General features: G+C 44.1%; 1 protein-coding gene across 3 annotated transcripts in view; it reads right to left on the reverse strand.

The window, feature by feature from the left end:
- LARS2 (leucyl-tRNA synthetase 2, mitochondrial) overlaps positions 1-12757 on the reverse strand; it is a 134517-nt gene that overhangs the window by 40882 nt on the left and 80878 nt on the right. For all 3 annotated transcript variants that reach the window (XM_074271416.1, XM_074271417.1, XM_074271418.1), the window contains exons 10-12: positions 7531-7635; positions 3747-3862; positions 852-1135 (exon numbers count right to left, since the gene is read on the reverse strand). In XM_074271416.1, coding sequence (XP_074127517.1) covers positions 852-1135; positions 3747-3862; positions 7531-7635 — 505 coding nt within the window. The remainder of the gene's footprint in view (positions 1-851; positions 1136-3746; positions 3863-7530; positions 7636-12757) is intronic.

The raw sequence follows: 12757 nt of genomic DNA on the forward strand, positions 1-12757 counted from the left end.
ATAAAACTTGTCAAGTTTAAAAAAGTGGGGACCATCCTGAGTTGATGGTATTTTGTTTCAGGATATGTCCTTTGCTCAAAAGTATCCATCCGGTACCCTGAGCACGAGGCGCTGCTAGCGGACTTGTCTAGAAAATGGTGATGATCAGAGCCAACGTACCACGTCCACATTTTTGGAATCAGGTTTGTTAGAGAGATTATGATTGTTTGAAGTGTTTCTGTTAACTTGGGTGCTTTCTCCTAATTTGGCATTGATTTTGACTTCTGCTCTGGTCTTTGCTCAACAAAGACATGACTGTATTTATGGCTGACTTTGAAATGACTTCTGTACTGGTAACTAGTTGTTTACAGTCTCCTTAGGGCTAAATTCCCTTTTAGTGATTTTGTTTAGTGCCCGACATGCCCAGTGCTTCCTGACTTCTTTGTGGTGAAAGTGTTCATGACACAAAAGTGGGAGGTGTTTGGGTAACTTATGGGTCTTATTATCCCCATCTTTTCATATTCTAAATGGAAAAGCTGAGGTTCAGCGATATTTGCCCAAGGCTAACAAAAGCTGGGATTTGAATCTGGGTCTCTTGGCGGGTCCACTTCTGTCCATGACACCATTTTGGTGAGAAGGAAAAATGTGGACTGGCCCAGACAAGGCAAGACAGGAGAAGCACCGGGTTCTCAAACATTAGGCCAAATCGTGTTACGGCCTCTATTGTCAATGACTGAAGAAATTCTGGGGGCCACGCTGGCATGGGGCCCCAGCTGGTACCCTCATGGAAGAGAGGAGAGGGAAGATCTTTAGCGGCTCAAGAGGCACCTGATTAAAGTGGGCTGTGGTGCAGGAACCACGTCACTCCTTACCTGGGGCAGGAGCAGCGGACCCACTCTGAGGCTGTGGCCAAGGGGGAGGCTCCCTTGCCCGTGATGGACGTGACCTTGGGTAAAGTCACGGGCAAATCTTCCAAAGGCACAGGAACTGTTCCACAGGACTGGCAATGAATCATAGGAATTGGCGTTCCCCAGTAACGCTGGCGAGATATCAGCCAGTCTTTTAGCTTATTACTTGTTATCTCTCCACCTACTCTATTTTTCGTGGCTTTCTGGGTCAGGGCTTCGAAGGCTGCTTGCCGAGTCATGCCTGTGAACTGAGGAAAGGAAAGGAAATCAGATTTTTCCATGGAAAAGTGCACAACACCCACAATTTCTCTCTCTACCTGCCTTTTTTCCAAGGGCCCCTTCCATTAAATAATACACCAACATCTCCCCAGTTGTTCAAAGACGCACATAAGCATCACTATGTGGCTGGCGCGGTGCCTGGCACTGGGCTCAGAAAGGCTGACTGGCTGGCATGATGGCCACCGCCAGATGGATCAGGGGTGGGGATGGCCACCGCCTCCCATGAATGTTCTCAAATGGGGACAAGACCTGACCCTAGCTCTAAGGACAATCCCTTCCTGAAGACAAAACAGTCGGGGGAGCTGAAGCTCAGCCCCTAGCAGGATGAACTAAGATCGGAGGGGCCTGATCAGTTCACCCCAAATAATTTCCCAGTTTTGTGGAGGACGATTAACTAAGAGGAGAGAAATGAGTGAACCATAAAATGGGTCAAACATGGCTCATGGCCTCCTTGGATAAGAGCAAAGCAAGATTCCAATGATACAAAACAGTTAATGGGGACTTTGTTAGCAAATGAATTGTTAATAAATTGTGGGGAGAAAAACTTTTGTTCAATTAATAGAAACAAATAAAAGTAGCTAGCATCTACAAAGTACTTTAAGGTTGGCAAATATGATTTTTATAACTCTGCTCTCACTTTTTATTCACAAGAACCTGGGGAGGTAGGTGCTATTATTCCCTATTCTGCAGACCAGGAAGCTGAAACACAAGCAGGTGAAGAGCCTGCCAGCCTCACCCGGAGGGAGGGGGATGTGAGGCTGGGAGTGAACGCAGGCCTTCCTGTCTCCAGGCCCCCCAAGCTTTGTGGCTGGGGTGGTTGTTGAGAGCATCTGATGGTGAGGTTGGTGGGGGGAGCTTCTGTGAGAGGCCTGGCCAAGGAGGCCACACGGGCCACAGTGCCACCTTAGATGAACAGGACAAAACACAACGGGACAAGAAGGAAAAGAAACATCAGAGAAGGAACCTTCCAAACGGATGATTTTGGAAGCAGCAGGACATGATGGGGATGGAGACAGATCTGGGGGCAGCTGCCTCACCGCCCTGTCAACTCCGTGTTCTCGCCTGTAAATGGGAGTGGTCTCTTAGCTATTTAGGATCCTAGGATCATAGGAAAATATGAGCTAAATCACCACCTGACCTCCGTTGCTAAAGCACTTTTCCAACTTTTCAAGTCTGTGACTTCTTCTGATCCTCCTAACAACCTTGTTAGGCAGGGTGGGTATTATTACATCCATTTTACAGGTGTGAAGATCAAGGCCCAGAGGAGATTTATGTGATAACATCAGAGAAATCTGGGAGTTGGGATCACCTTTATCCCCAACCAAATAAGGCTTTTAGCTTTTTGGATCTGTCCCATAGCCTGAGTGGTGACTGAATATTTTAAGATAACAACCCCTTCAGGGAATCTCTAACCACAGTTACTGAGATCTCAGGCAGGGATCTTTAGGAAGGACACTTCTCTGTGCATTTCCAAAACTTTACTTTGATGAGTAGGTTCAAGTTTGTTTTCCTTGTTAGGTTTTGCTTGTATATATCTTGGGTTTTACTGAAAACCCACTGAAAATTTGGCTAAACACAGAGGCTCTGTGTGATTCAGAGGTCAATGATCCAGTGATCTGAGGAAAGTGTAAAAACCGGAGGGGTCAGCGGTGGCACCATAACTGCCTTTTTAAAAGGAAAAAGCCTGCTCATTCCTCTGCTTGTAGCTGCTTTAAATTCTTCAGGCCCATTTCCTCATTCAGAACCACAAGTTTCAGGACAATGGAAAATGGCAGCTTCAGCTCAAACGTCACCATGTTTACCCACCTTTACATCCTGTTTGCCCTGACTTGTCCTTGCCATGGATGGGAGGAAGCATGGGGAAACACTGGCAGGAGGGGCCTGGCTTCTAGGCCAGCTCAGCCACTTGGAAGTTCTGTGGCTCTGGGCAAACTTGGGCCTCATTTCCTAGGTAACCAGGCAATCTTGAAAGCAGCTTTTTATTTTAAAAGCCCATTTCCTCAGCATGACCTCAGTTATGGTTATAATCCTGAAGAATAGCATGTTAGCCTCTGAGGTCAAGGAAAATCAAGGCAGACTTTAAGCTGAAGGCTATTAGTGCATCTAGGAAGAAGATGGGGACCCCAGTTTAGTTCTCTTTTTTGGACAAAACAAATAGGTCATCTTTGTCCGAAACACAACAGTATGAAGCAAGATGTCTAGTAGCTTGGAATTATGAGGCCTGTAGTTTCCCCATGAAGAGGGAGAAGGACTGGACTTGGGATTTCCTATAGGAGGAAACTCCCTCCACAGAACTGGTTAGCACCCTCTCCAGGGCACTGAGAAATGAGGTGGTTGATCAGGGATAACACAGCCAAGCAGCCAAAGGAGAGACTTGAACTCAGATGTTCCTGGCTCTGAGAGCCTTTCTACCTGCTCCACCCTGCTGACTGCAATTTTTCAAAGAAACTAGTGAGGGAAGAGAAGAGAAGAAAGGAGAAAAAGGGAAGAAGAAGGAGGAAAAATAGGAAGAGGAGGAGGGAGGAAGAGGTGGAGGAAGAAAGGAAGGGAAGGGGCAAAAAAGGGAAAAAAAGAACTGACCTCAGCAGAGTTGATCAGCTTTTCAGTGCCATCTGGTGAGGTTTCAATGACTTCTTTGAAAGGGAGATGCAGATTTTGGGCTATTCTGGCATCTTCTGGGCTAGTGGCAGGAATTCCTATACAGAAAGGGAACACAAGCAACAGATTGCGTGACAAAATGCTTTTGAGGCTTTGGCCCATCTTTTCCTTGCTCTCTGGGGACACAAAGCCTTGCATTAGAGGCAGTTTTTTTTTTTTTTTTATGTACAGGTGTTGCTATTTGAAAATTTTCACCCTGTTCACTAATCTCCTGAAATCTCTGAGTGCTTGCTAATAACAACAGGTGAAAGGTAACCCACAGATGCTGAGGAGGCCGACAGCCGCTATTCCGACTGCTGCCAGGACACAGCCCTGTTGTGGGGGCTCTGTCCTTCCTAGCAATGCCATCTTCTAAGGAGGCATTTGTCTCAAAATCTGGGCCAGCTTCCTTGTGGAAGGGTTAGCATCCTGACACTCTGAGGCTGCGGCCTTTTCTTCAACTATCCACAGAAAACAAGTTTTGGCTGTGGTCACGTGCCAAAACCACATCTGCTGCAGAATCCCTGGGAGATAGTTCACTTTATGGGGGCAACAAAGGGAGATGAATTCTGAATGAATTCTGAATGGGAATTAAAACCTGTTTTTAGAGTAAGTAACTTGACCCCCAAATTCCCGGGATAAGAGGTGGCTGCGGCTCTGGAACACGTGTGGGTCTCCTCGTCAGCAAGAGCGACTCTCTCCTGAGGGGTCACCTTTATCATCCTGAAGGGGTGTGTGGACTCCAGAATACTTAGCACCATCCCAGAACTCTCAATTCTCTACCCAAGTTTCCCTTTCTCCGGTACTCTTCCCCCAATTTAAACTGGAGGGGGACTCAGACATAGGCAGCTGATGGCTCCCAAGCTCTGCTGAAAAACCAACTAAGGAGAATTCCTGTGTTTAATCTAGTTAACATGCACTAAGGGAGTATTTGGGTAATTGGAGAGTTGTAGGAAAAAGCACTTAAAATTTGTGTTTAGCGATATTAGTGTCAGGGAAAAGTCAAAAGGTAAAAATCTAAGAATTTGTGGAGTTGAGTGTCAAGGAAGCATTTTGACTGTAAGACCAAAAGATTGACTTAGAGTTGAAAGGGACCTGAGAGGTCACCTAGTGCAATCCTCTCATTGTAACAGAGGTTAAATGAAGTGTCCCGAGTCACAGGGATAGGAAGCGTAAGACAGACGTTTTGAACTCAGGTCCTCAGACTCCCCGTACCCCATAGTCTCTTTTAGAAAACACCAAAGAAAGACTAAAAAAAAAAATGAGACTGGTTTACAAATAGGCAGCTATTATGTAGTTTATCACATTATAATTTGAGGAGTTCTGGAAAGTTTCTGATTTTATCATCTAGGTCCCCAAAATGTCACTTCTCAAGAGTTATAGCACTTGAATTCTACCATTAGAAATTTACTCCTTTGGTTATCTCCCTCAATTTTCTTCTTTTCAAATGTAAAAAACAAAACAAAACAAAAAAGGAAAGTGAACATAGTAAGCTGATTTTTACATAAAGGGATGATGGTTTTCCTTCTGAGAAATAGATCTGGGCACAGGTACCAAAAATAAACCTGCTCAACCTCACAATTTTGTCGACAGCTAGTTCAGATGAAAAATCAGAAAGTTGCTATGGGTGACACAATTTGCAACAGCCTTGTCTGATATGCTCTCAGGAAACGATTTTTCTCCCACTTATACAGAACACTTTCAGAAATGACACTCCAATCACAGTTCCTTGACATTTGTTTGCCTCTATATTTGATACAAATCACACAACTAGGGTGTAACACATGAAGAAACTGGGGTAGGAAGAAGAAAAAAAATATGACTGCATGATTCCAAGAAGGTTGTTTTTGATTTGGCATTTTTTCATTTTTTTTTTTTTTAATCAAAGACACAAAACAATGGTAAGGGAAACAAGAGGTATAATAGCAGCAATTACTGGAAAAACAAAGTTATTAAGGGAGCTAGCTACCTGTGCAGAGACAAGCTGCAGAATAATGAAGGGAAAACATGTGGGTAATTTAAAAACCAAATTGTAAAGCCCCCAAATGAAGACCAAAAGGGGAAAAGATTACTAAGTGCATCACAAAAGGGAGCGATTAGGACCAACAAGATACAGACTGTTTAGGCAGAATGTTACCTAATAAATCTTGGAAATTAAAATATACTTCATGATGAGAGATGGAAAGACGCTGAGAGGGCTATTGTCATGTAAAACACAATGAAATACGAAATACTTGTAATTAGCCTAAAAGAAAGGCTGGAATAAATCTTTCTATCTGCTTGAGTCTGCTCTATTTGGACTCATTAAATAACACTCTTGAAAACAGATTTCACCCAAGATAGAGATTATCCAAGTGAGAAAAATCATACCTAAAGATAAGATTATTGTTTTTTATTTTTTATGATATTAGAAATTGTCCCTATATCCAAGGATTCGGGGCTTTTTTGTTTTGGACCAGACTTGAGATTTCATGGGCAGACTGGCATCTGCTCAGCACCTTCAGAGTTAAGTGACCTGGTTAGTGTAACAGCCAGTATGTGCAAGAGGGGACACTGGAACTCAGGTCTTCCCCCACTAATGCCGGTCCTCTCTCCATTACACATAGCTGCCTTCCTTCTGGCTCAAAAGATAGCAAGTGAACTAATACTGAAAGGTGTTTCCCTGAGCTGCTGCACTGCTGGTTTATTAATAAATAACAATATGAACAAAACAAGTCAATAATGAAAGGAGTAGTTTTCTTTCTTTTTTAGGAGTTGTTTTCTTTAAGCATCAACTTTAAAAAGGAGAATGGGCAGAGGTGGGTGATAGTTGAATGCATTTGAGCCTGGTTTCTCCCTAGAAAGGGCCTCCCTTTATTCCTCTTGGAAAATGGAGCCTGAAGCCAGGAGAAGAGGGTGACTGCAGGGCTCCTTCAGGTTCTCTAGATTGTGGGGTTGATTTTGTTGCCCACACAAGCATTTAGGATCATATGAGATAAAACTTATGAAGCACTTAAAGGCATGGGGCCTGATGCAGCAAGCACTTAGTAAATGCTTATTCCCTTCCTCCTTCCCTGGTCTGCCCCTACCCCAAGAGACAATATGCCAGTGGTTTTTCATCTTTTTGAGACAAAGTTCCCTTCCATTTGATGTCGCGCTATAGTGGTGTTGGGTTAATTATGCTGATTTCTGCTCCTCTTCTTCCTCCCCACCTCCCCTTTCTTTCTTTGGGCTTCTGTTATAAAAGCAAAGTTCTCCACACTAGGGAAGGAGAGAGATGGGGAGGGGGGAATCAGGAGAGAAAGAATATACTTGTAAGTAATATCAAAGTCACAGTTTTGTTCATTTTGCTCATTCCACAGATGTTTATCACTGTAGTTCCTACTTGTGCACAGGTACTGGGCTAGCTGCTCTCCAGGGACCCAGAAGTATAGAGATGGAGACTATGGAGAGCTCTCTATCAAGAGGGAATATTCCTCAGTGATGGAGGTCAGCACCTTCCCTGTAATAGTCTTAGAGGTAGGCTGGAGCCCTAGGAGGTCACTGATGTGCCCGGGGTCACACAGCCAAGAAGTGCCTCACAAGCAACTTGAAAGCCGGCCCTCCTGGCTCCAAGGCACAGACCAATGGCGAAATCCATCTTAACAAGACAACAAACGGCACATGGTTTTTGGCCAAGAGTAACATGCTAACCTTCTAACCCTCCTGTAGAACGTACCTGTACAATCCGTTTTCAGCCACTGCTTACCTATTTTTGTGTCTAGGGAGCCTTCCAATTTAGTTCCGGCCACAATGACAATGGGGATTTCTTGACCAGTGAGCATGTTTACAGCAGTCACAGGTGTGAGACAATCTGAAAATGAATGCAGAGAGTCACACAATCTATCAGAGTAGGCCCTCCTTGCACCCCACAAACCTCATGATTAATCGGACAATGAGGAAAACCAAGAGTGGATTATGGGCTAATTGTCTACTGAGCTTAGGTATCAGTGCACCAGCCAGGGCGGCCCATCCAAAGTGGGCTGTTTTAATTAAATCTCCCTCCCATAATTCACTCCAGAGCCCTGAAACAATTACCCAAAGAAGGAGCTGCAATAAATATGCAGAAGCCAGAGACGAGGGCTACCTCAGGTTTACACTGAGTGTGAGGGAGCAAGTAAAAACATCAGGGGCGAGCCCCAACAGACTTTATTCATTACAAAAGAAATAGCTTTCTGGTGGCAAAGTATCAGTTTCTTAAAATGCATCTAAGGCCTAGAGGATTCTCAGGTCCTCTGTGAGGCATCAGTCTATTCCATAAATTACATGTTAGTAAATGAAAATAAAGCAAATGTTCCTAGTTTATTTCCAGTTTTTATCTTTTTTCCCCTCCTGCCTTCCTTCTCATATTCCCCCTCACCATACCTCCTGACCCGTGACCCCTACCATGACCAGATTGTGGCAAAAATAGTTTTAACAAAACCCCAAGCTTTACAGGAGAGCCTCAGGTAGCTGACAGGGACCCGGGCCTGCCATGCAAGGACCAGCTGGTGAGGCTGGCAGAGGCCCACCACAGGGTAAGCTATCAGTGGTGAATCTGTAGTCAAGGGAGCTCACTTCTACCCAAACCCAGGAGTCCCCAGGGACCGAACTGTCCAGTGCTGATTGCCTGAGCCTCCGAGGAAGCATCTTCTGTCTGTCCAGAGCAGATCCCAAACCAAACCAGGTGGCTCTTGTCTGGCTGAAGCTGCAGGATCAGACTAGCCTAAAATTAAGCACAGGGGAGTATGCTATGGGAAAGGAGGCCACTGCGGCCCATTGAATACAGAGGGGCGTATAGGCACAAGACCTTTTATGGCTTGTACAGTGCTTCCATACCATGAATCCGAATCGGCCTGCTCAGCAAGTAGCCCCAATGGAGCCAGTGACTACAGGAATAAATCCATTTCATCTGGGGTGGTTGTACATTCTCCCACAAATTAATGCCAGACTAGGATGACAGGAAAAGATAATGGCAAATGTTGGAGAGGATGTGAAAACTGGGACACTGATGCATTGTTGGTGGAATTGTGAACTGATCCAACCATTCTGGAGAGCAATTTGGAACTATGCTCAAGAAGTTATCAAACTGCACACCCTTCGATCCAGCATTGCTGCTATTGGGCTTATATCCCAAAGAGATACTAAAAGAGGGAAAGGGACCTGTATGTGCAAAATGTTTGTGGCAGCTCTTTTCATAGTGCCTAGAAACTGTAAATTGAATGGATGTCCATCAATTGGAGAATGGTTGGGTAAATTATGGAGTATGAATGTTATGGAATATTATTGTTCTGTAAGAAATGACCGGCAGGAGGAATACAGAGATGCTTGGAGAGACTTATATCAACTGATGCTGAGTGAAATGAGCAGAACCAGGAGATCATTGTACATGGCAACAACAATACTATATGATGATCAGTTCTGATGGGTGTGGCTCTTTTCAACAACCAGATAATTCAGATTAGTTCCAATAATCTTATATGAAGAGAGCCATCTGCATCCACAGGGGATGTGGGAACTGGGTGTGGATCAAAATATAGTATTTTCACTCTTTTTATTGTTGTTTGCTTGCATTTTTTTTTCTTTCTTATTTTTTTTTCCTTTTTTATCTGATTTTTCTTGTGCAGCATGCTAAGTATATAAATTATTCATGCATATGTTTTGAAAATAAAAAGCTTACAAAAAAAACAATCGATGCCAGACATTAAGATGCTAAGCAAATAGACAGGGTCTACATTCCCACATTAAGGTACAAATGAAGGGAAGAGAAACCGATTTCTGTTACACAATATTTTACAGATATATGCAACCTAGTCCCTATTAGTTAAATAAAAGACAGTGTTGTGGCTGACAGAGCAGTCTCATGAATTCTCTCTCATTTAGCTATTTCTGCTTTAAAATGCAAACAGCAGCTCTTCTCCCATAAATTTCCGATAACTGTGTTAATACAATGTCACTAAGCATTCTGTAAAATAATTTGGGGGAAAAAAAAGGGGGAAAAAAGCTTCAGAAATTCATTGACTGTGACTAATAAGGAGATGGCTTCTTTTTATAGGTAAACACTTTGCTCCTTCCCTGTGCCGCTGCCTGAAGGACCAGGAACAAGGGCCCTCTCACATGGCTAGCAATGATAAGAGCGATTGATATACACTGGGGCACTTTAGGAGGTGCAGACTCTTTTCCCCCCAGTACCTTGGGAGGCAAGGAGCAGCCGCAGTCTCTAGGAGCCTAGACGGAGGAGGAGACGAAAGCTAGCAGGCATTCGGGGACCCTGGGCCCCTCTAGTTGAGGCGGCAGGGAGCCTGAGTTCGGCTGGATGCCCTGGAGGACGCCGCTGTGGTCTCCATTGTGATCACACAGAGTGGCAGCGACGCTCTGCTAGCACAAGCCCAGCTTCTGACAAGCCCTCGACAGCCATGTTCCTTTGAGGAAATCACTTCATTTCTATGAACCTCAGCCTCCTCCTCTGCAAAATAGGGATAATCCTATCACTGGCTTTCTCCAGAATCTGCTGCTGCAGTTTAATGAGATAATATGTATGCACAGCTCTGTAATTAGGATTCTTCCATAAAGGTGAGCTAGTGGCAGCAACAGGCTGAATAATTAGGAACCCCCATATCGTGTTTTAAGGCTTGTTCGTCCTTTACACTGGGAGCGAGGTGCTAATGTCTGCAGGGAAGGGCACTGAGGCAATCCGGTTCAGGGACTCGCCCAGGTTCGCACAGCTACCAGCCCGGGCTCTCTAATCACGGCCCTCCTCGCTGGCTCCTGGCTCTCACTTTTTGTTCAAGAGGAACATTCACCCTGGAACCTCAAGAAAAAGATTCTCTTTGCACTCTGACTTTGCCAACATATCCCTCCTAAACCACAAGTGTGGCCACCAATGCATCGAGAGGGATCGCTCCTGAAACTGCTGCACAACCTACACTTGGCCCCCTCAGCGAGCCTTTCCTGAGTTCCCGCTTTGTGCATAGCATCCTGCCGGCTGCGAGAACACAAAGGAAAATCATCAAGTTCTTCTTGCCCTCAAGAAGCTCACACTCTACTAGGCCGAAATGACATCATGCAAGTCCATAGGAAGTAACAGAAGACTGTGAAGAGGCAAAAAGCGGGAATACCTGGGGGCGGGCAAGGTCCCAAGCAGACTCATGGGGAAGGAGGGAGGCTGGGATGCTGGGAACTGGAGAGGAGGAAGGAGTGAGTTCTAGACACTGCTCATGCCGGGAGGGAAAGGAGGGTTAGCAGCTGGCTGGCATGTGGGAACACAGATTATGAGAAGCAACATGAATAACATGGAAATATGTTTAACATGACTGCACAGGTATAGCCCATATCAGATGTCTTGGGGAATGGAGAGGGAAGGGAAGGAGGGAGAAAAATTTGGAATTCAAAATCTTACAAAAATGAATGTTGAAAACTATCTTTGCATGTAATTGGAAAAATGAAATGCTATTAAGTACAAAAAAAAAAAAAAGAAGAAAAGAAAAAAAGAGATTATTGCAGGAAAGCAATATGAAATTGGACTGGAAAGGTAAATAACAGTTAGAGCAGAGAGGGCTTTAAATACCAGGCTAAGGAGTTTGGATTTTCTATTAAAGGTAATAGAATCCCACTGAAGATATCTCTGAGTAAGTTCTGGGAATATCATTTTGGTCAGGTTCCCATGCTCTGTGGAAAAGGTGTGAAAAGGGGAGATAGTAGAAGACCAATTAAGAGGCTGTTGTGAGAGGCTCTGTATGAAGGCTTGGTAAGAGTGGAGAGTGTGAGTGGAGTGAAGGGAACGAATGCAGTCAAGTTATGGAAGTAGGACCAAGACTTGGAAACTGAGCAGATATGAGAGCTGAAGGAAAGGGATGAATCAAGAATGACTCCAAGATTCCACAGAAGATACCACCAGACGGATGGTGGTACCATAAGCAAAATGGCAAAACTGGGGGAAATGATAGGTTTTTGGGAAAACATAATGAGATCTGCCTTGGATGTGTTGAGCTTGAAGCACAATAGTGCAATTGGGTAGAATTATGCAGCAGACAGTTATTTACATAGGAGCAAAATTTGAGGGAAAAATTGGGGCTGGATAAGAGTGTATTTGGGAGTTAACTGCATACACATGGTAACTTTGAAATCACAGAGAGGGAGAGTGTGGAGAAGAAGGACCCAGGTCAGAGCTGTAAAGGATGCCCATGGTTAGTAAAGAGGAAGAAGAGGATGGTCTAGAAAAAGGAAAAGGAGGAATTGTCAAGCCGGGGAAAAGAACAACCAAGAGAAAAGAGTGTTCAGAATCCAATGAACCAAGTATTCAGGAAGGGGGTTGATGGTTTTAAAAGCACCAGAGGTTAAGCAGTTTGAGCACAGACAAAAGGCCATTGGATCTGGCAGTTAAAAGATTGTGGCTAACTGCAAAGAAGGGAGCTTCAATTGAGTGGTAGGGTCAGAAGCTAGATTGCAAAGGGCTGTTAAGTGAATGGGAGATGAAGAAATGGAAACAGCAAGTGAGTAAACTCTAGGATTTGGATGCAAAGAGCTAAGAAATGCAAGATGACAGCTTGGGAGGATGGCAGATCCTAAGTATTGGTGTTTTTGGTTTTGTTTTGTTTTAAGCTGGGGAGCTTTAAAAGTTCCCATGTTTAGATGTGGTAAGAATGAAGGTACTGGATAAGAAAAGCTTGGTAAAAACCATTCTGCAGAACAATTTGGAACTATGCCCAAAAGGCTTTAAAACTGTGTAAACCTTTGATCCAGAAATATCACTACTATCATATCCCACAGATATCAAAGAAAAGGAAAAATAGCCAATTTTGCAAAAATTTTGTAGCAGCTCTTTTTATTGTAGCAAGGAATTAGAACTTGATGAGATGTCTATCAAGCCATTGAGGAATGGTTGAACAAGATACGGTATGTGATTGGAAAGTGGCTTTGTAAAATACAGAATCCCATTGGTTGACACACGAAGCATA

This window comes from Sminthopsis crassicaudata, chromosome 5 (assembly GCF_048593235.1).
Source record: "Sminthopsis crassicaudata isolate SCR6 chromosome 5, ASM4859323v1, whole genome shotgun sequence".
Lineage (NCBI taxonomy): Eukaryota > Metazoa > Chordata > Mammalia > Dasyuromorphia > Dasyuridae > Sminthopsis > Sminthopsis crassicaudata.